At 46.6% G+C, this 23,082-nt stretch overlaps 6 protein-coding genes and 2 non-coding genes across 8 annotated transcripts; 6 read left to right on the top strand and 2 right to left on the bottom strand.

Moving 5' to 3' along the window:
* The first annotated feature begins 813 nt into the window (after window positions 1–813).
* Window positions 814–1,247, top strand: EURHEDRAFT_413392 (uncharacterized protein). Its single transcript, XM_040782161.1, has one exon. It carries the CDS (start codon window positions 829–831, stop codon window positions 1,126–1,128), a length of 300 nt encoding a protein of 99 aa, XP_040637861.1. The 5' UTR covers window positions 814–828; the 3' UTR covers window positions 1,129–1,247.
* Window positions 1,248–7,377: 6,130 nt separating this feature from the next.
* rhgB (putative extracellular rhamnogalacturonase) lies at window positions 7,378–8,984 on the top strand (the record flags this gene model as incomplete). Its single annotated transcript, XM_040780223.1, has 4 exons — window positions 7,378–8,001; window positions 8,057–8,095; window positions 8,146–8,347; window positions 8,395–8,984. The coding sequence occupies 4 exons, from the start codon at window positions 7,378–7,380 to the stop codon at window positions 8,982–8,984; spliced, it is 1,455 nt and encodes a 484-aa protein (XP_040637860.1).
* Window positions 8,985–9,099: 115 nt separating this feature from the next.
* EURHEDRAFT_97202 (uncharacterized protein) lies at window positions 9,100–9,687 on the top strand. The gene has a single exon (XM_040787706.1). It carries the CDS (start codon window positions 9,214–9,216, stop codon window positions 9,580–9,582), a length of 369 nt encoding a protein of 122 aa, XP_040637859.1. The 5' UTR covers window positions 9,100–9,213; the 3' UTR covers window positions 9,583–9,687.
* A 127-nt stretch (window positions 9,688–9,814) lies between these two features.
* On the top strand, window positions 9,815–11,919 carry EURHEDRAFT_413391 (putative sugar transporter). The gene has a single exon (XM_040782160.1). It carries the CDS (start codon window positions 9,954–9,956, stop codon window positions 11,613–11,615), a length of 1,662 nt encoding a protein of 553 aa, XP_040637858.1. The 5' UTR covers window positions 9,815–9,953; the 3' UTR covers window positions 11,616–11,919.
* Window positions 11,907–13,296, bottom strand: EURHEDRAFT_516109 (NADH:flavin oxidoreductase/NADH oxidase family protein; the record flags this gene model as incomplete). Its single annotated transcript, XM_040786439.1, has 2 exons — window positions 11,907–12,338; window positions 12,388–13,296. The coding sequence occupies 2 exons, from the start codon at window positions 13,294–13,296 to the stop codon at window positions 11,907–11,909; spliced, it is 1,341 nt and encodes a 446-aa protein (XP_040637857.1).
* A 2,983-nt stretch (window positions 13,297–16,279) lies between these two features.
* On the bottom strand, window positions 16,280–16,401 carry EURHEDRAFT_t93. Its single transcript has one exon. It is a non-coding gene; the product is annotated as a tRNA-Thr (tRNA).
* A 610-nt stretch (window positions 16,402–17,011) lies between these two features.
* On the top strand, window positions 17,012–17,099 carry EURHEDRAFT_t94. The gene has a single exon. It is a non-coding gene; the product is annotated as a tRNA-Asp (tRNA).
* Window positions 17,100–18,363: 1,264 nt separating this feature from the next.
* Window positions 18,364–19,701, top strand: EURHEDRAFT_458268 (uncharacterized protein; the record flags this gene model as incomplete). The annotated part of the gene is made up of 3 exons (XM_040784490.1): window positions 18,364–18,682; window positions 18,748–19,278; window positions 19,364–19,701. Coding segments are annotated over 3 exons (1,188 nt in total), but the record flags the coding sequence as incomplete, so codon positions are not given.
* Window positions 19,702–23,082: the final 3,381 nt, after the last annotated feature.

Genomic DNA, 23,082 nt, shown 5'->3' with positions numbered 1-23,082 from the left:
TTACCGAGGCCGGCAGATCCCTCATATACGGACACACACACTCGTTTAGATAGCCAAGCACTCATTCTACCATCTACGGTGTCTATAGATATCATTGTCACCCTCCGTATAATCTAAGTTTCTTCTTCATATATAGCCTCGTGCAGTCCGGATAATCGACTCCCCGACTTCCCCGACTCGGAGTTAACCGCCTTATTGGTTTATCCGTTTCATGATGCCTGGGCATTTGGGTGTTTATTAAGGGTCGATGAAGTATGCTCCCGGAAGCATTATTGCATTATAAACATTTACCAAACTTTTAATTCCTGTGCCTGCTCTTCCTTCAGACAATTTATAGTACAATCACAACCCAAGCATACTGGCTATTTGCCTGGCCTTTCCTCAATGCTAATATATTAGCTAAAACATTATTCTCGATTTTCTTCACAAGAGACTAGTGTTTGTGGTGTTTAGAATTACGAAAGGAAGGCCCTTCACTCAAGTCTTCCCACCATCGTCACCTACATAGCTCACAATGTTCGAACCTGAGTCCCTTGTGTAAAGTGGTAACTGGGATTCATGTCCCTGGCCTTCAGTAAATGTGCGGGATACATCAAAGTGCGGTTTCTTGGTCAAACTTTCCAACATTGCAATTGTCGTCAAGAATACAGAAAGCATTCTCGACAAGTAATCTTCGTTGCACTAGCTTGGTAGACGCCAGAACGATCTGATTTGGTCGAAAAACAATTGGAAATTGTCAAATGCCTTGTGTATGGCATACTACATTCTATCGTAGATCGATATTGGGTCTAACTAACGAAGAAATAGGCCTGGAATTGATATAATGACATGGACAACTTCGACTGCTCCGAGCTCAGGGCCCATGATCTCTTGGCCTCTTTCGTCTCTTTCTTGTTTTATGATGCCTTGGCAGGAGACTTTGCTGTCGGGTATGCAGCAGAAAATGTACTACAGAAAAATAGCTTTGACACGATTCATTTTGTTCTCCCACTCGCATTTTCAGCAAGTGTTATCTCACGCTTATTCCCCTCAAGATGCACAAGCCAGAACCCACAACTACTAATGAGCAAGCGCCATTTTGCCTCTTCCAATGCCCGAATGAAATCATTAAGGTTACCAGCTACCTAAAGCTGAGCCATTTAAATGCATTCTTCCAAGTTTCACACTCTTTACACACAGTTCTTCGCAATACATTCTACAATCGCGTATGTACTACTTTGATAAGTTACGGTTTTCCTTTTGCCAGTGTTCTGGAATGGGCTGCGAGAAAAGATACCGCATTTTACTATGCAACACGCTTGGTTATGGGAGCACCATAAAGTATTTCAAGCAGGAGGCACAGGACTAGTGTTTAACACGCCATCTAAGATTAGTTATGATAATCTTATATTATATTTAATTTGATAATAAACTGCCTGGAATGAACTTACTATTATTTAACAATCATACTTCACCGTTATATTCAAATGAGCACCAAAATGCGCCATCCCCCAGTGCCCAATCGAGACATATCTACAGCATTCGTTGACCCGGCACTATGTTGAACTGGGCCTCAGCGGAATGCTATATTTCTGTGATTGAGGAATTCCGAATTCGAGAACGAGATCAGACTCATCTCAGGCAGAAACTAGTGCCCGGACTATGCTGCGCCGCACGTCAAGGTCACCTGCACTGCGTTGAGCCGCCCCGATTGCTATGGGGGCAGATGTGTCACCTCCATTGTCTAAAACCAACCGTTTCACATCACTGCAGTGGGCGGCGAGAAGGGGCCACTTAGCTATCGCCCAGCTTCTTGTCAAGCAAGATGCGCGTGCTGGATTGACAACCCCTTCATTATTTATCTGACTAAGGCAGCAAGCACAGATCTTCTAGTTTCGGCTCCGCTGCTTCTTGAAAAGGAAATTGATCAGGTCCTAAAGATTTGGAATCTAATGCTCTTGTTGAATATATGCTCGGAGAGAATTATATGCGATCCTACCAAGCCCTCTGTGATCATGGCGTGGGTTCGAGTGCTAAAGCCAAGATACTAATTCATATTGCAATAAAAACGAACACGAGACTGCCTTTCAGTTATCCATGAAGTTACACCAACGGACCAGGCTCTACAAGGACCTGGAGACAGACGGAGTCATGAGACCCACTACTGCAGAAGAATATCCACAAGGACGACTTTTAGGAAAGCCCAGAGCCACCAAGGCGCTGCTACAATTCCTAGCCAGCACCAGCATAGCTCTACCCCGAGCACACCTACAGCGAATGGCGGAGAGGGCCCGAAGAGATGACGAATGGGGAATGGAAGCATTAGAGGCAATTAGAACAGGAGAAGGGTAGAAGGGAGGGTAGCCTAAGCTGAGTGTCAGCCTAGGCCACACCCATCCTGCTTCAAAACACGAGGGGAGCACTGTGCTCAAAAGCCCTGCGCATACAGGCGGCTGGGGCGAGGACAAGGATCAGAGAAATTATAGAAGGGGGCGAGCGCCTCAGGAACTAATAGGGACAAGAGACTGTAGTATAGCAGCTAGCCTCGGGTCCATGAATTATGGTCTGTCATAGCTCTAGGGCTCAGTATAGACAATAAACTTGATTTAATAATAATAATATCCCTGAAGCTCGGGGCTGATCCTTCACCCGCTATATTTGCTTGACGTATTGCATATCACGAGACATTCAGATACCACCAACTCCCTATACTGAAACTATTGCTGAAATCCCGTGTTGACTGTTTCAAGATATCTGATCAAAACACTGCATTACACTTCGCAGCATGTACTGCCGATGAAGAACTTGTATTGGCACTTTTAGAGAAAGGAGCGAGCGTTTCCACGTCAGACCATAAATGTCGCAAGCCTCTGCATTACACTATATTAAGTAGCCTATCTCGCTACTTCAATCGAGGCAGCCTTGATACCTTTATAGCCGCCTGAAAGCCATCGAATCCTTCCTAGAGAGGAGCTCGTTTCTTGGATACTGATGATTGTGGCTCCACTGCATTGAATTATGCAAGGCGCTTGGGTTGTGACAAAATAATACAGCGTCAGAAGAAGAACATGAATGAAGCTTGAGATTTCGCAAGATATTATTAGTCTTACTACTAGATTACTCTTGAACCATCCAAGTATTTCGAGGAGTAACTCTCCGATCAGCTCAATCGTTGATATCTATCAGTCTCAACTAATGCCGTTTATACCTAAGGTGTCTCATTAATTGTCAGTATTCTCGCTCTCATTAGATTATGTCGGAAACTGCGCTACGCGCCAGACTATTGCTTTAACTGGTAGATATCTTGCGACAGCATATGTACAGAGAAGCCGGCGCTTTTGAAGTGGGCTGGATTAATCCGATTGTACTCTCCTGACCAGGTATGCACCTTTCTGATTCATCCTTCATGTATGGCGATTTCACTCTTTATCATTCAAAACCAGCAAACGCCAAACAGAGTAGTGTGCAGTCTTGTGGAAGTAGGAAAAGAAGTTGCTCATGCGACAAAGGAACTAACTACATGATGTGACAATCAAAGCAAACAAAGGCTTCTTCCACTTCACTGTCATGTCTTTGAGCTAAATTAGCTATAAGCTGATGTCTCTTCTCAGTCCCTTCTTTTTTTTTCTTCTTCCTCTTCTTCATTTCTTCTTTTATACTGCGGGTCGCTCTATAGATGGTCTTGTTTAGTGCCCCAATTCTACCGAGATATCTGTTCTCTATACATTCTATATATCTCAGTCCTTCTGTTATAAATAATTGTCTGAAACAGGAATCAGACCGGCTGGTCCCGTCAGATTCAGAAATGGCGCAGCAAATTCGATGCGGCAATACAGTGTAGACTGCCATCGCATCACCACGTTTTTCGTCGACCTATCTAGTCCAAGTTTCGCGAGCTAATATACATCAATCTGAATACGCCAATACCTGTACTATATAAACGGTAGACTTGTCACAAAACGGAGACCCGTTAAGTCCCCTGGAGCAGCTCGCTGAGCACATGCTCCATTATTGCAATTGTGAATTTACTTGCATAGTATAATCAGCATGCTTGTCTTGTAAGTGCTTGGAATATAGTTAATTATAGACTTATTAATCGCTAACACAAAAAATCAGGTCAAAGTCTGTGCTGGACACCTCTGAGCATCATAAGTCAGGCCCCATGTATTCCAGGCCACGGTGCTTAAGATACCAAAGCCTGATACAGTCACTTAACCCAGACCTTGACTAGCTAAAAGCCTCTTGGAGCATACAGAGAAGGTAAACGAAATGGTTTGTTAGAAGGCTGGAGCTCACGATGACATTGGACGTTCAAGTGAGACACATGAACGCATCCTAGGTATTCCGACACAAACCACGCAGTCCTTCAAATTGGCAGCTAACTTGAAGCACAGGTCAAAGTGTCAAACGTGGCTTTCTATGAAGTATCCTCGACATGACTATCCCTCTTGTCCTATTCCTCTGGATACTTATCATACGATAAGCAACATCCTTTTTCTGTCCTAGGCTAGTTCATCACAAAAGCGATGCGAAAATGGATGACATGTGTATATGCGGACGGCTCAACAGAGCCCCCGATATCGTTTTAGTCTGAGACTCTGGGGGTCTCATTGAGAAGAGGATAATTGAATTAGCTACGGCATTGAATTTGAAGCCGTTGGCAACAGGTTCCAGCCAGAATGTTGGTCAAAGATTAACAGGGGATTGTCTCTTCGCCACAGCCAAGTACATGCAGTACAGCAAGGCAAATACTGCATGTAGCTGTATGTAAGTCTTTGCTCTTCTGTGATTGAAACTCGCATTTCGTATACTTAACATGTGCTAATGTGCAAGCCCCTCCTTCAGCAGTTTTTATTGAATCCTTGCATTTTATGTCTATATACTTTCTCACGAATGCAGACAACATTGTGGGAGGTCTGCATACATTGGGATTGCAGTGACAAGACGAACGCCTCCAGTTCTTGGAAGCTTTGCACCTATACTACCGAGCGTCAAATTGCCATTTTAACAACGGAAATGTTTTCAAAAAGACAGCTTCAAGCAATAACATCAAAGAATCTGAGGCGCACAGCAACCTGTTTAGCAATCGATGAAAGATGTTTTGAGCCTACATATTCACCCGAGTTGCATGTGCATAGCCGGGCTGACTCGCTTACCCACTGCGATGGTGAATACTCATATATATCTCCCAGTGACCAAAACTCAACTGGATCAGCCCATGCGTGACATAGAGGAGCCCTGCATACGCTCCAAGGGTTCATAAGAACCTTGGTGCAGCTTTCTGTTGACTTGAATGTCGACAAGAAGCCCAAAGCGCAAAGAGCGCGAGTTAATAGTTTGCGTCCTTACAGGTTTAAGCCAACATTTCACTGGGGAAACAGAGAGGCCAGGAGAACTAGTTTCTACTAAAGGAGCACATAGCCATGGCTAAAGTAGTGGTATGGCCACCCATTAGCATTTATCAGGCGGTATTTCTTACTTTTAGTTAACGGAAGAAACAACCTCGTGGGCAGACTGAATATAGAGCAGTTTACAATTGGGCTGGGACTTGGCTCTCACATAGACCAGTTTGGCAAGCCAAAGGGAAGTCAGCGAGCAAGTCCGGTTACAACAATAAAAAATGGTGCAGCAAGCCTCCATATGGCTAATTCTGGACTATTTACTCTAGTTCGTGGCAGATTCTCTGTTATTTCTACAACTCGCAAACTCGGTCTAGGGACGTTGGTTGTGACGGTGTTGCTCCTTGCCAATTAGGCATCGCATTCTCTTCCTCCAGTATCACATCGTGATAAGACTGGCACAAGGGAGTGGCAGAGTTGAGCGTTGTTGGAGGGAAGTGCAATGGTCATGTCGAGCATATGGGTGATACCAATGACTAGAACAACCTGATGCTTCCCACATATTGCTGTCCTCCGCACCTCTGTCTCTGATTTGAGTCGATATATGTACATACAAAAAGAATGTTTCGTCACAACCAGATACCATATAGACAACCTGACTGGTATGAGTGTCGTGAGTACATTCATATGATTATCATGGCATCGTCGCATTGAATTTAGTTCAAAATGAACCTGGAATATCACCGCGCCACTGACAAGCACCTTCTTGGGTATGTATCATAATCGCACTCTACCAATGCATGTACCAACTTACATTTGATGGTCTCATGGTAACTCCAATAACAGTCACTGTCGGCGACAGGAGCTCCTCTACCTTCTTCGTCCACGAATTTACCATATAGCCTACGTGCGTGTTCCTCGGATCAATTCTGGATGATGTACCGATGGCAGAATTCATCTTGATCACTGCGAACCGGCCATCTTCAATGTATACGTACAGTGGCTATACACTAGCACGAACCCAATCAGCACTATTCCCAGCAAGTCCCCGGATGCTTGCAAATGGCGGTCCTGGGGAAAGCATACCTCTTGCACAATTATCTTATGGACAGAACCTTCAGGGATATAATTGTAAATGCTACCCTAATGCAAGCTACGGAATCCCATTGCCTCTTACCCACGTGCTCCGGCTGCTTCAACATGGTCCTTCACATGTACAAGAATACGCTACTCAGATTTGATCCGGACCTTGCTTGCTGATGCGTACGCCTGGCAAGCTTAGGAGCTACGTCTCGACTGGGTTTTCTCGGACATGGTGAAGGAACTTCCGAAAGAATTTCGTTAGGGGTCTTCAGAAAAGCGGTTTAATATGCCCTCTGAGCCGCCGTCGTGCTTGGCTGGGTGCTTGTGCCATGGATGCGGGAAGGGCCATTGTCATCATGAGAATTATTCCCCAGTGGTTAAAGCATGGCTGGGGGATAAGCAGGAGACTTACTAAGTATCTAGTTGTACGTGTTCATCATACCATGTCCGTTCTCGGCCGTTGTATTTTGCATCGCATAGACCTGGTTTGTCTATTAACTTCTAACAGATCGGCTGTTGATCTATGCGCCATCGAAAAGCCAACCCGAAACAGTCCCAATATGCGAGGCTGTTTGCGGGTGCGGAATTTGAAGCTTTTGGGCGTTAATCTATCGGTGAACTGTGGATCGGGCTATGGCCAAAAGGAGCATGCTAACGAGTCCAGAGCGGACCCAGTGGGTCAAAGCTTCTGTGCCGTCCGCGTGGCTTTCTGTATGGAGTTGGCATATCAAGATCAAACGGATCGGCCGATACGGCGTTTCAACCCTTAATTTATTTCGTGACGGTTGCTAGCGGAACTTGTGGGATACATTCGGATACTCCTATATCTATGCCTACGCCTCCTATTATGTGTCTGATTTCCATTCATCCATGTATATTCTTTGCGGTATTGATGCCAATTGATATTCCTTAATTCCGTTCTTTGTTGTTGTTAATATTCATTACTTTCTTTCTTGATCCTCTGGCAGGATTCACCATGTACTTTAATCCTCTTATCCTCGCGGCCCTTGTGCCTCTAGCAACCGCCCAACTCTCCGGCAGCGTCGGACCCTCGTCATCAGCAAGCACCAAAGCCAGCACTAAAACTTGCAACGTCCTAGACTACGGCGCCAAAGCAGACAAATCCACCGATATAGGCTCCGCCATCGACTCTGCCTTCAAAGAATGCTCCAACGGCGGTGTTGTCTACATCCCTCCCGGCGACTACGCCATGGAGAGCTGGGTGACCCTCAGCGGCGGTAAAGGCTGGGCGTTGCAGCTGGACGGAGTCATCTACCGGACTGGTTCTGATGGTGGCAACATGTTTATAATCGAGCACTCTTCGGATTTTGAGTTTTTTAGTAGTACCTCCAAGGGTGCGGTGCAGGGATCTGGGTATGAGTTCCATAAGGAGGGCTCGTTGAGTGGGCCTCGGATTCTGCGATTGTATGAAGTGACGGATTTCTCGGTGCATGATGTTGCGTTGGTCGATGCGCCGGCGTTTCACTTCTCTTTGGATACGTGTGAGAATGGAGAGGTGTATAATATGGCTATTCGGGGTGGTGATTCGGGTGGATTGGATGGTATTGATGTTTGGAGCACCAATATTTGGATTCACGATGTATGTGCCTCCTGGCTGTGGTCTCCAGATGATGCTGATTGTGCTGCAATAACAGGTCGAGGTTACCAACAAGGACGAATGCGTGACGGTCAAGGTATGTTCCCAAAATAGCAAAGTAGCTTGGAGATATCTAACGCGACGCAGAGCCCTGCCAAGAACATCCTCGTTGAGAACGTCTACTGCAACTGGAGCGGTGGATGCGGTATGGGTTCGCTGGGAACCGACACCGACATCAGCAACATCATGTACCGCAACATCTACACCTGGAAGTCCAACCAGATGTACATGATCAAGAGCAACGGCGGCAGCGGTACCGTCTCAAACGCGGCCTTTGAGAACTTTATCGGTAAGTCATAGCTGACCTGGATACGTGAACTCAAGCTAACCATCTAGGCCACGGCAACGCCTACTCCCTCGATATCGACAGCTACTGGAGCAGTATGGACGAAGGGAGCGGTGACGGTGTCCAACTCAGCAACCTCACTTTCAAGAACTGGAAGGGCACCGAAGAAGACGGCGCCCAGCGTGGTCCCATCAAGATTGAGTGTCCTGACGCGGCTCCTTGCACGGACATCACCATCCAGGACTTTAACATGTGGACCGAATCCGGCGACGAACAGAGCTACACCTGCCGTAGCGCTTACGGGTCTGGTTTCTGCTTGGAGAACTCGGACGATGAGTCTTCGTACAGCACCGCGTTGACCGCGACTGCAACCCCTTCGGCCTTTGCGGCACCCCGCATGCCCAATGACTTGTCCACTGCGTTTGGTACCGACTCTGCCATTCCAATCCCGACTATCCCGACCTCGTTTTTCCCCGGGGCGACACCATACAGTGCGCTTGCTGGTGCAGCTAGCGGCAGTGCCACGCCGTCTAGTTCTATGGTTGCGAGACGGTTCATGCCCAAGGAGACTGGTGCTTATCCGGATTTCCACGGCAAGAACCGTCGGATGGTGAAACGAGCTACGAGGGTATTTTCGTAGGGGTCTTTGACTGAACTTGTCTTAATGGCCATGTTCCCAATGTCTGTCGATATCATAAAGTAGTGTTATACAGCCAAATGACACGGTTAATCGTCGTACACTTACACGGTTTGTGATACTTATGCAATGGCCGTGCTCGAATATAAAACCAGCAACTTCTGGTTTCAATTGAGCGTTCAACAAGAACCTTGTCTCCTATCTCAGCTTCTTAGAACAACAGCTTCATTCTATGATTATGCATGCCTCTAGTATCCTTCCTCTCCTCCTTTGCGCAGTTTCTGCCGCTGCTGCCCCAGCCCCCAATCAATGGTTCGCCGGTTTCTACGCCGGGCACCAGTGCGGCAGGGACATGGTATTCAGTCAGGCTAATACCAAGAAAACCGGTTGCCAAAATATTCCTACTCGTGTCAATGTCCACGCTGCTCAGGGCAAATCGGGCCCCTTCACCATGACGTTTTACTCGCAGGGGAATTGTATAGAGGGTCACAGGATATATCAAATCAGCCATGGGGATGCATGTCTTAGTACTCAACTAAACTTTCCTGGATTCAAATCTTTAGGGTTAGTCGTTTATCGTAATGTAGGCGGGTGGGATTGAGAGACTTTAGCTGATAAAGCTTTGGTATATAGGTTAAATAAGCGGGATTGTGCCTTCGTATTGATTCAAGCAATCGCCCCATTGGTTTCTCGAGGCTTTTTCTGTTTTAGGACTCGACGGCTATATAACGTTGATTCTGTGGATAATACGGATACTTCCGAAGCTATTTTGGGAAGCATCAGGTGACATCACCGCCAACCGACTTGTTATATACCCCTGTGCAGTGCAACTACAGGGGAGGTATTTCTGTATATTCTAATATCATCGTCTATCTATTCCATGTGCTTCTTGACGGTATTGCTTTCAAACCGAACTAACCCCGCAATGGGCTAAAACCTAGTACACCATCAACCCCTCAGCCAGCCACTGAAATGCATTCCCTACTCACCTCTCGTCCTCAGACGTCGGAATACATCCCTCTTTCTCAATGGAAAAATAACAAAGCCATGTCCCCTCCCCCCAAGCAGATCGAAGAATCGCCATCTTCTGTCGTCGAACAGCTAGATCCGGAATCCACCACCTCCCCGTCGCTTCCCCGTGAGAACAATGGCCGCAACGCCGCCTACACGGCCAAAGCCACCGCGCTCAACCGAGCCATCCAGGATATTGGCATGGGCCGGTACCAATGGCAGCTCTTTTTCGTGATCGGATTCGGTTGGGCGAGCGATAATCTCTGGCCGATCGTGGTGTCCTTGATCCTGCCGCCGGTTTCGTACGAGTTCAACGCAAGCAAACCGCCCATTTTGACGCTAGCGCAGAATGTTGGGTTGCTGGTCGGGGCGATTTTTTGGGGCTTTGGATGTGATATTTTTGGACGGAAGTGGGCGTTTAATCTCACGCTTGGGATTACGGGGGTGTTTGGGTTGGTTGCTGCTGCGTCGCCGAGTTTCGCGACGGTATGTCTCTTTGCGGCGTTGTGGTCGATCGGCGTTGGAGGGAATTTGCCTGTGGATTCGGCGATTTTTCTTGAATTTCTGCCTGGGTCGCATCAGTATCTGCTCACGGTTTTGTCGGTTTCATGGGCGTTTGCGCAGTTGCTGGCGACGTTGGTGGCATGGCCGTTGTTGGGGAATATGACCTGCGACGAGGATAATGGGGAACCATGCTCGAAATCTAGTAACATGGGATGGAGATACTTTCTTTTCGTGATGGGTGGATTGGCCATGGTTATGTTTATCGGGAGATTTGTCTTTTTCACGCTTTTTGAGTCGCCCAAGTACCTCATGGGTAAGGGACGCAATGACGAAGCCGTGGATGTGGTTCGCGAGATAGCCAAGAGGAATGGACGCCGGACGTCTTTCTCTTTGAGCGATCTGCAAGATCACGATGGTCCAGTGAACGAAGAGGATCTCGGACTGAATACACCGGCGGCTCTAGGGACGCGAGATCTAATCCGCATACGATTGGAAAAGGTCAGTCTGGAACATGTCCGGGCTCTCTTCGATACACCCCGTCGCGCCTGGTCGACCTCTATGATCATGCTGGTATGGGCATTCATTGGCCTGGGCTTCCCTCTCTACAACGCCTTTCTACCCTACATCCAACAATCCCGAGGCGCCGAATTTGGCGATGGCTCAACGTACATCACCTACCGCAACTCACTCATCATCGCCGTCCTAGGGATCCCGGGGTGTCTGCTAGGTGGTGCACTTGTCGAAATGCCCCGGTTCGGCCGCAAGGGCACCTTCATGCTTTCTGCCGTTCTTACTGGCGTATTTCTGTTGGCTTCCACGACAGCAACATCATCAAACGCACTACTAGGCTGGAACTGCGCATACAATTTCATGAGCAACATCCAGTCCGCCGTGTTGTATGCATATACGCCTGAACTCTTCCTCACGAAAGACCGCGGGACGGGAAATGCGTTGACGGCTTCTTCGAGCCGGGTGTTTGGGATTATGGCGCCGATTATTGCCATGTTTGCGGATCTCAACACTTTTGTGCCGGTATATCTTAGTGGTGTGTTGTTCATTGCAGCGGGTGCGGTGGTGATGTTGATTCCGTATGAGTCTAGGGGGAGGGCGAGTTTATAGTGCTTGCATTTTGTTTGTATAAGGCATTTTCATCGTTGCATGATATATTTTGGATTTTGAAGACCAATATCTTTTTTAAAGAAATCTTACATATAGAGCCAGCAATGAATGCTGCTGCAAGCTAGAGCTAAGGTTCCCATAGCTACCTACATCTACCAAATTGTCCCATACATAGTAAAGGGGTGCAATACGGTTGAAAAAATTTTTGATGCATATTTTTTGTTCTACAGTTTATTTGTCTATATTATTATCTATGTTCCCTTTTCGTGCAAAGAAAGTATGCAAATCTATTTACATGACAACGGAAGACAAAGCCTCATTCCACCCCCGCAACACAGGCGGCGCATAAATATCCCCCGTAGCGTCCTGCGCCTTCACAGCCAGATACTCCCCAACAGCCTCGTAAAACTTAGGCGTGTTCTCAGCCAGCCCCAAGTTTAGCGGCTGCTGATGGTTCCCGATCTGCCTGATATGCAGCAATGCTGCCGTTGCCGTGGACATAAAGTCGTACTGGCTCAGATGCAGCGAAATCGCGGAGGGAACCTTTCCAGCCAGGATGTGCGAGCACAGATATGGTTCTTGGCAGAGGGGACGGCCCAGGCCGATGCCGTCGACGACGTTCAGGGCGTCCACCATGCCGGAGACACTGCGGAAGCCGCCGGTGAGGTAGGACTTGGTTTTCTTTAGGGCTGGGACGATGAGTTGGGCGAAGTCGAGGAAGAACTGGGTCGTCAGTGCCATTTCAATGTGGTTGGGAAAAGGAAACGCTTACAGCTTCACGCTTCGAAGTAGTCTCCCGTTTCTCATCCATGGCCCACTTCTCATACGTACCACCTGACAACTCGACAAAGTCAAATGCATTCTCCTCAAGCGTCTCGCACAGCACCCGCGCCTCCTCAGGCTGGAACCCATGCTCCTGGAACTCAACGCTGTTCACCTTAATACCAACAACAAAGTCCTTGCGCACGCGCTGCGCAACCGCCTCCCGGATCTCTAGAATCAACCGCATCCGGTTCTTCAACTCCCCACCATACTCATCTGTCCGCTTATTCGTCGTCGACGACAAAAATTGGCTCAACAAGTACCCATGCGCAGCATGCAATTGGATTCCATCAAACCCAGCCTTATCGAGGTACTCGGCGGCATGTGCGAAACCCTCAACAACATCCGCAATATCCTCCTCCGTCGCAGCGCGCGGCGTAGCAAACTCAATCCCCAACGGCGACTCCACAAGCGGCACCTCACTCGCACTAATAGGGCTCGGCTGCACTGCAGCAGCAGTCTGACGACCCGGATGCGACACCTGCGCAACAATCAAAGACCCATTCGCCTTTGCCTTGCCCGCGAGCTCGGAGAACCGCTCAAACCGAGTTCCTGACAGCGGCGCATCAGACGGGATGATCATGTTACCGGGTGCTTCGAGTTGGTCTAGCGCAATCATCACGTTGCCTGTTAGCGAGAGGCCGATTTCGCCCTCGCCCCAGTGTTGGTACAGGTTAATTAGTTCCGGGGAGGGGATGCCGCGGTTGGGCTTGTCGGCCATGGTGAATGAGGCTAGGCGTTCGCTCATGGCGCCTTTGAGGAAGCGGTTTGGGGCAGTTCGGCCCGAGAAGGCAAAGTTGAGCGGTTGCCCGAGTGCGCTCGGGTCGGCTGGGGACGCATCGTAGCGGGTTGTGGACATGTTGCTGCTTGGGTTTGGTTAAATTTTCTATGTATTTGATCGGGAGAATCTGGGGATTTAAGCTCCCTTTAAACACACATGTTAGCTCTTAGCTTATTTTCCCCTTATTTATAAGCCGTGTTGATTTATAATAGCGTATGGCAAATTCTATTCACATCCACATCCCCGATCTGGCAATATTCCCGTGCCGAGGTCGGGCCGACCTCAACGGTTTTCCTCGGTCAGTCGAAATATGTAGGGCTGCTAGGTATGCGGTGTGCGTTGGCATCGAAGAACAGGAAACGACGGATTAATTGTTAGAAGAGTGGTGAGGACACGGGTGAGGCTTAGAAGCGCAGACTTGGAAACCTTGGCTTGATTATACCGTGGCAAGAATGTTGGAAAAGATTAATAGCAACTGGTGGAAAGGCATCCAGAAAGCTCCCGATTGGAATTTTTATCGTGAAACTTGTGGTAGATATTCGACTAGTCCTTGCAAATGGCTTCACGACAAGGTAGGCTTGTCGGGATGTAAGAAATCATACATGTTCCCATAGAAAAATATTGGTTATACCAGCAATCATCTCTGGAAATGCTGTTGGTTTTCACATCTAGGGCACCCTCGAGCCCAAAATAAGGACACATGTATGACTATTACATGATGCACCTAGTGAGGAACAATCAGCAATAGCGATAGGAGTCACTATTGTACATGCTTCGCCTTTCTATTCGTCAAGATGCCAAATCTCAAGGCGAAAGTTAGTCAAGTACCAGCGCAAGCACAATGATTTCTCCTCCGATGCTTAAATACGGTCATTCTCGAAATCGCCAGCTACCTGGATTTTCAGTGCTTAGATGTATTACTCCAAACATCCCCTGATCTGCAAAATGCTCTTCATATTCCACTTCACGGTCTTGCATTTGGTGTCTGGAGAAATCAGCATAATATTATGGCCAGCTCACTCAACTTATTGGAATGGGCTGCGCTGGAGGGCTATGCAGATGTAATTCAAGGGCTTCAAGCTCTACTAAAGGAACATGGCTTTCCATGTCACGCAAAGAATGGTTCCCTGTGTCTAGACACAGCCAATGGTCACTTGCAGTGCGTTAATCCATTCTGGCGATGGGTGCTGAATTATCGCCTCTTCCTTTAATATTCCCATTTACGCATTCCACGCCACTACAATTGGCAGCGAAAAATGGTCAGCTAGCCATGGTAAAACTCCTTCTCGTGAAAGACGCAGCACTGGGCACCCCGAGTCGCGAATATCTGTCAGCGTTGGAATATACGTTTACTGGCAGCCACAAAGCATATACAAAACTACTTTTTTAAGAAAAGCACATGTGTTAAGTTGGAAACTTGTCTCAGCGAAGCAGTAAATATGAGCTGCCTAGGTACAGTGCATGCACTTCTTGAAAAGGGGGTTGGTAAGAACGGTACCAAGGTTATCGACGATTGAATCCTGCAGCATGCAGTATCAAAGGGTAGTGTGGAATGGAATGAATGCACTTGGGTCCTATATAAGCACAGTGCATGGTTTGAGCCTGAGGCTCTTTTGCAGAGTGCAGTGATCTATGGGCATGCGGCTATGGTGCGGTTTTTACTAGAGCGCGGAGATTCTTGCCCAGGTGTACGTTTGGATCGCAAAAGTATCGTACAGTGTGTGGTGCAGAGGTTGGAGGAGTATGTTGCGATGTACTAGTAGAAGATTTGTTGAGATATTTGCTTGAGTTATTTATGTATACGCTAGTTACTTTTGCATTGCTCGCTCGGTCTTCGTTTGATCGCGGCTGAGTTAATGAGTGGGATTTATTGTGATAGAAGGGAGTCGAGGGTCAAAAAGTGAGAGAGGTTTACTCGCAGCCCCTTATGCTTCTTTAAATAACATTGTAGCAGGTGGCTTTTTCAGTCGTCGCTGTTGTTTCTGGTAAACGTGTTACTTCAATAAACTGTACTTCAAGCAACAGATGCTAAACACTGGCAGATCCCTGTCACAACCTGGCTTCTTTCGTATCGTATCTAGGGTTCTAGTTGGTTGTATTTTGAGACAGGACTTACTTACCTTAAGTGTCTTCCAAGTAATCGTATGCTCAATAACCATCCAGGCTCTCTGTATATCACGTCGAAGGTATGTCGCCCCCTCCAGGCTCCGTAAGATAATCAACAGGTAGAATCGGTAAAGGTAACGAATAGAGAAACAAGGCCAACCGAGCACGTATGCTGGGTTGTTGGTTAAGTGCGGACGAGTCAGAAACTAGAAGGTAACCAATGCTTGATTAACTAGATTGATTGCGAAGAACTAAACTAAGTACATGAATGAGTGTCCTTATATATCCTCCATGCCTCCCTGGTATATTGCTGCCGTATGGTAGATGTATACCAAGATAGTATACATATACCAAATGGTATATATCTATCGTTGCCAAGACATATATCATCACGTGATTTGGGTTGTGGCATATTATCTGATCCCTGGATTGTCCTGCATTTTATCGTCAAATATCATCCAGTGACTCTGCCTTGACTCCCCGGATAATCACGTGAGGTTGATGTGGTTAGGTCTGTAACAATCCCATCCTCTGTCACGGGCTCGGAATAGTAGATAATAACGAACTGAATTCCTATCTAGACTATTGTAGCCATCGACGAGAATATCGAATCTGGAGAAGAAAAGAGAAGAGGAAATCTATCTAGGTAATGAAGGGGTTTTATAGAGGTTGTTGCCGACATGGTTGAGTAGCAGCATTTGCGATGTATCATTCATTGCTGCAGTGTTGAGCCGTCATATATGAGCCGTCATATATGAGTCGTCACATCCTCAACATCCCCTAACCTCCTTCACCCAATAATTGCATGCAACCCCATTAGGTGCCTAAGGCTTGAAGTCGACGCGAGTGCTGTGGGACATGAAGAAGGACAAGGGAGGGCAAAAAAAAATAAAAGGAAAGAAAGTGTCGAGAGAAAAATTGAAATAAATGATTAAATCATAGAAGAAAAAAGAAATGCTCACAGGCGGGATTGAACCACCGACCTCTTGATTAATTTGTAAGTCATTCCCATGTTCGGGTTTCGAACCGAGAACCTTGCTATACAAGTCAAGCGCTCTGCCACTGAGCTATGCGAGCTAACTGGTTGGTATTTCCTTTGGCAGCATAAAATATAAGCAAATTTAGTGATTAATCATACGTTTCAGTAATCGATCTATCCGTTGGTACGTTATGGTAAAGAGAAATAATTTTTCAATTTACCGACCGGAATGATCTCCCGATGAAATCTCAAGGAAATAATTGTGAAGTTGGCCCAACTATATGCTCGCCGACTGCGCATGGCAATCTGTTTGCATACGAAGTACCTTGTATGTGTATGAACAAATGGAACAGTCACAAGACTGAGAGAAGAACAGCAGGACAATGGCTTCGTTCCATGACTTTGGTCATGTTTCGCTTGGATTGATGAATAGCATGGGAGTGAACCAGTAGTGGCTAATGTGTCGCGCACGGCATCGGCATATTCGCTGGAGATATATATACACAGGCACGACAAACTTAGTCGATATTGCCCATCAACACGGTCAGGTCAAGGAATATGATAAACGAGAGTTCTCCAAATCGAACCGCTAACCTAATAATTGGAGTATTAGGCAACCCGATCCAAGTACCAGGGATCTGGACTAATAGCAGACCTAATCTTTAGATTAACTTGTAAATGTATTAACGAAAATCATTTGATAACAATTCCTCGATGGTCTAGTGGTCATGATTTCCGCTTGTCAGCTTTATGACTGCAAGCGCGGGAGACCTGGGTTCGATTCCCAGTCGGGGAGTTTTTTTTTTTTTGTTTTTGTTTTTGTTTTTGTTTTTGGCCCTTATACTTTCAGTTCCTCTATCTTCTTCTACACAAGGCAAAATAAATATATAGTATCCCCTGTATTCAAACTAAAACCGAGTATCTCGGTTCTACATTAGAGGGTAGACAGGGCGTAGTGTTAGGATAAACCCAATATTAACTGACAGCCTTCTTCATTTTAATCACAACACACAGGCGATTTCCATTTTCCTCGACAATAGTCTAACATGGTATCATCAACCGGGGGTGGTTTGGTATGGTTGAGTATTTGAGCTACATTTTGTGGAAGTTATAGTGTGATCAGACCTAACTTCGTTCAAGGTGAATACGTAACAGATAGAATAGAGACGCTCAAGTATAATCAGATCTTCTGAGGTTCCGTCTACAGGAAGTCTATAGGGAAGAGACCTCAGTTCTGTCTCGATAATTGTATATGTTATGTGTAAGGAGGGCGGCGTTTGTGTAGTGAATTCCCGATCGGGAAGGCAGGTCGCAGTCTGCGACTCCCTCTTCTTCCTCCCTCCTCCGACTCTTCTCTTCCTTCCAACTGGTTTATCTCTCTCTCTCTATTTGGATTGCTCCCCTCCATTTTTATACAATATCTTTCTAAATCGAAGTTTCTCCAAGATGAACAATCATTGGCAATATGAATCGTTTAACCCAACCGCCGGTATAGACGATGAACAAGCCTGGCAATGCTCCTCTTACTGGGGCTATCCTATGTGGTCAGCGAATTCTCTCTACGCATCCATTCCTTGGCTTGGGATTGGAGGCATGGCACTCCCAGCACACGCCCCATCCTCATCTTCGTCTTCTACCTTCTACCCTTCCTCTTCGTCCGCTACCCTCTACCCCTCTCCGTCCGCTACCACTGTGTCAGACATACAGCAGCAACTACCAGGCGGAGGATTGTATCCTAGTGTCGTCTTTGAGAATGTGCAGCCTGCAGAGTTGAAGCGTGAGGTGGAAACGGATTATAATAGTCAGTCTTCGATAAGTTCGCAGGTGGATGAGTTGATAAGTGCTTTGATGCCCTTGCCTCAGAATGCTCCGTCTACTGGGGCTCAGGCTGGGACTAATACTGACGTGGATGAGAGCCTTGAGAGAGACGAGGTAGGTTGTCTTTATTTGTTCCAATGCTTGGATGACGACGTTTTCTCTGTTTACTCGCCTGTTTGTCTCCGTCCGGCACCTGTCTGACATGAACGGCTCTTGTATAGGCCATTCCCAAGTCTCCATGCCTTGCCTCGTTGAATCTCAATGAGATTACATGCAGCCAAGCAATCTTCTATTTCGGTGTCCTAGCCGTCCAGTCACTGCTCCTCCCCAGGTTCCAGTACAACAAGGACCATGGTGGTAAGAAATGGGCATGCACTTTGACGATGTACGGACGTACGATTGTACGATCCTTCCTTTTCGAAACCCAAATGGAGGCTAGGACAGAGGTATGTTGGGAAGCTCTGAAAGGACTGCAACCTCAGTTTCCAGGTTGGCTTGTCCCGAGTGAGCCTGAAGGGGTTTTCAACAGCCCTGGCTGGAACTGGGTTGATCTTTTGCAGGGTAAATCTTCTTCCTAGTATCGCCATTAGCTATTGACTGACATTTGTCGATGCGCATCATGACAGACTACTGCGTCCAGAACAGTCTGCGCAAGCCGCAGTACACACAGTATGTCCACGAGGGCAACTATCGCCACGAGGTTGAGGTTGAGGGTGGTTCGTTTTTCGGGTTGCAGAAACATTATTCTGATGCTTTGAGTTCGAAAAATGCTGCAGCGCATATGGGTTTGCATGCATTGCTCGTATACGGGAACAGCGTCCTATACAACTTTCCCGGGCCGTTCACTATGAAAATGTCTAGAGAAAGTCTGTTTGCACACGTCCCAAAGTTTCCATCCAGGGCACGCGGCGCCAGTTCTAGTCCCGAGTCTCCAAACCGGCGCGTCAAAAGAGGGGGTATAGACAAGAAGCAAAGGTTCAGGAGCCACCAAAATAAGTTGTCGCCTCGAAAAAACGCAAACTTGCTACCTCTCGCTGAGAGCAAGCTTCCTGATTTTGAGATCCGCCTTGAGGAGGAGAAGCGACGGTGGAATATCACTCCTAGTGAACTTCAGAATCGACTTAAAGACTTGCCCACTCAGGATGCACGACTCAAAAGTAATGCTTCACCCCATTCCTTCCTCCTTTGCTTGTCCTCCATGCTCTATATCGCTAATGTTGCCGTCACCGTATGAGCTTCTAGAAGCCTGCCAACTCTTGTCACTGCGCTCCCCAGAAATCCGCATCACACGTCTTGATGGTAACTTAGTCGAAACCGAAGGTGAATATAGGACATCCGCTCATTTTAAAGGCGACCCCTTCCTCACTCGTGCCGGCGCCATTGGCTCCACTAAGGGTTGGAGAGCGAGCAAAATGGCAGCTAAGGAGCTTTGTGCGGCTGAAGTGGTAAGATACCTGATCAAGATGGTCAACGAGGATACCGAATTGGAAGAAGAGGAAGCTGCAAAACGCGAACAGCCCGAGCACTGGAAGGAGAATACCCTCAGGATGTATGCGAGCCAGGGGTTTGTGGGATGTTGATGAGGATATGTGATGTATGTGTGCGCATACGCATGCAGGTGTTAATATGTTCATATAAGTGTTGGAATGGTTATTATTGGAGCTTTTGGGGCTACAGCGTGCTCTCAGGCAGCTATTGTGAACTGGAGTATGTATCATAGGACATTCACTGCTTTGAGAGGTACTTAGTAGCAACTTCCCACTCCTTTCCATTTTCACTTCATCTTGCTTGCTCTAAACAGCCTATGTTCATAAACAAGGTAACTTAATTTGCTTCACTTGGAAGCCAAACCGACGACAAGCGCGGTATTTATCCACTCAGACTACGCACTAGTACCTAATATATTCATTTCCTGCGCCATTACCAGCAAGAAGAGTGCTTTGTACATCAGCGTTGACCTAAATCCCGCCCTATCGACTCTTCTTTTTCGGACTAGTCAAAAAGGCTGTGCACTCTTCGCGCTCAATCTCGCCATATTGATATGCTCCACTGAGTTAATGCAAAACATACAGGCTCGTTGCCCATAAGCTATCATGGACAATCGATGTGCCGGCCTAAAAGAAGGAAATGCTTTAGGGGCCCAGCATCACCCTCAGGAACTGAACCTATGCGAAGAAGGCTATACGTCAACTTCCATGAATTTAACACTTGATATGATTATGACATAAATGATTACTTCTACCGACTGAACTGGTGCAGTGCTGGGATCCCATCCAAGAGATACTCTCTGAATGGCCGTCATTGGCCAAAGCATGTTAAGTTACGTGAAGCACATTTCTTCTCCTTTGAAAGGTGAATATCTACACCATTATCGTCCACATGAATTTATTCTCCGCGCAGTTCCCACTGCAGAGCACGAGATGATAGAGGTATGGGAGGTGTCTTTGAAATTTTGAAATTTGCCGATTTGGCACTCCACTTTCACTGAGGAAGTAAGTCTTCATATGATACTATACCAAATGGTTTTGCTGATTGTATAAAGTGTAGTGCTTACCAGACAAACAAGTTGAGAAAAGAAGTGTCGCCACATGAGGAGCCGGCGAGTCCAGGGCATCAACAATGGACGATGTTACAAATCACGCCCTCGATGTCGAGAAGATTCATCTCTTCGATAGAACTACCAACCTCCGAAGGCTGGCTTGCTTTGCAGAAAACCCAGCATTGGGTAAAACGCATACCTTCCTTTTCCACGTAACCATAACATCCCACAGGAGGAGAAATTCCTGCCCATTTATCTGACCTCATGTGGAACCGTGTGCTTGTGCTAGTGGGAAAAAAAGGATTTAAGTTGGCTCCCCTTTCACCCAATTCTGCCACTCTCTTAAGGGTATTGATATATAATTGGAGATACGGTTTGTTTCTCGCACTACGAACAGCCAAAGTTGAGTGCAAGACGGTATTCTTTTTTGGTTTTATTGGGACTCTATCCAAAGCCCCAGCTTCGATGGGATTAATAATACCGGGTTTCCAAAAGAGTGTGATGCACCGCACCGATTCCACAAAATTTCATGAGACTGTTGTCATAATCATCCCCCCCCCCCCAGGTGCTACTCTACTATCCGAACTGACTTATATATGGCTTTGACATAATTTTGAGCTTTAGAATACCGGAGATTTTCTACCAGGCCCCCATGGGGCTTCCATGGAATAGCGTTCCGAAGTGGCTTCAAAGACGAGGTGCGTAAGAAGTCGTTGCTTCTTCATCCCCCAGCCATCAAACTCATATCAGCCGTTGGTTATGGCTGCGAGGGATTTCAAACCCCAACAATACCAGAAGGTGCTCTTTTGAGACGCCATACACGGGGTCTATTCAGAACAACTTTTCGATGCTCAATAAACAATAGGCATTATATGCAGACGATGAATCCAACCCATTAGCCCCCTAATCCCAACCTGGGTACCGGCATGGGCATTTGTTCGGTCCCACAAGCCAGGTACTGTATTAAAGTTTTATTAAAGAAGAGTGTTATTATTTGTAAAGACCTGTCGTTTCCTGTAGGTTCAGAAACTGCTGCTGTTTTCCGAATCGCTTGGATATGTGCCTTTCCAGCCATCACAAAACCAGATAAAAGAAACCTGCGTTTCATGATAGTATTGCTGGCACATGAGGAAGCAAAGAAAAGACAAGTACACCTTCATGCCATTATTTCTTCAACATGCACGACACGCGAAGCAAAAAGAGAAATACAAGATATAAAAAGTCCTGGACAACTATCATTGAACCGAAGCTTGTCAACCCGGAGAGTCAGGCTCGTATAGTCCACGTCTAGCTTAAAGTCACATTCGAAGACGGGATATGGTCATCGAGGGAGCCTTGAAGACTTGGGAAGGACTCCACTCATGATAGATTCTCCACATCCCATCATCGATGAGATATTCTGGGACATCGTGACTTAAGTATGCTTACGTCCCAACGATACATGCCGGGTCCGAGAGATGGGCGCCACTAGACCCAGCGAGACAATTGTCGGCATCTGGAAAAGGTTTGTAACCCTCATTCACGACAAGTTATCCGGAAATTTGGGTCAAACAGATATGTACCGCCATGTATTAACTAAATTCCGCAAAGATCCACTACTTCGCTCGTCGCGTGCAACCAGGGAGAAAACTAGACGAACTACAGGTGGTTCTACCTTCTTTCTTTTGCTCTCTTTTGCTCTCTTTTAGGAGGGAATGCCGGGGGTTACCAATGGACGGAGAAAACAAGACAGTTTTCATAGATACAGGATCTTGTTATACCTAGACCTAACCTGTTCGATCGTTGGTTTGATCACTAATAGACTTTGAGCATTCTCCGAATGAGATGCGCAAATGACTGATCGCCCCAAGCATCATTTCGCATCCTCCTTGTTTTTCTTGGTTTCTCGTGCGAAATCGAAGCCGTCAAGGGATCGAGATCAAAAGCACAAACTTATTTGATACTTGCATACTAGTAGAAATAATGACCAAATCTACGGCTTCCGTGGAAAATGAACCATCTGAAGCATCACCAATGTCTTTGCTGTCATTCGTATTGTAACTGTTTTCTGCCATAATATACAGACTACGATCCAGTCGACGGGCTTCCTGGGAATCGCCCTCTATAACGATCAGGATAGACTTGCAAGTATAAATGATATGAGCGGACATCTGGTTGCATGGATTTTCTTCGTTACTGGAGTCCGATCCCCTATTTTAACTACAACCAAATCAAGAATAGAATATCAAAATAATCCATGTATGTATTTTCAAATGAATCATACAGTAAACCAACAATAGCCGAACCTTTTCAGAAACGAAAAGATGAATATGTAAAGCAAATCCCATATTGACTCGCATGATTATATCAAGGTCAGTTCAAGTCACTCACTCATCAAGTTAAACGCCATAAAGGAATGAAATCAAAACTAAATGTTTTCCAA

The sequence above is a fragment of the Aspergillus ruber genome, assembly GCF_000600275.1.
Source record: "Aspergillus ruber CBS 135680 unplaced genomic scaffold scaffold00017, whole genome shotgun sequence".
Taxonomy (NCBI): Eukaryota; Fungi; Ascomycota; class Eurotiomycetes; order Eurotiales; family Aspergillaceae; genus Aspergillus; species Aspergillus ruber.
The sequence above is the reverse complement of the archived record's forward strand: the minus strand, read 5'-3'. Positions and strand labels throughout refer to the sequence as shown.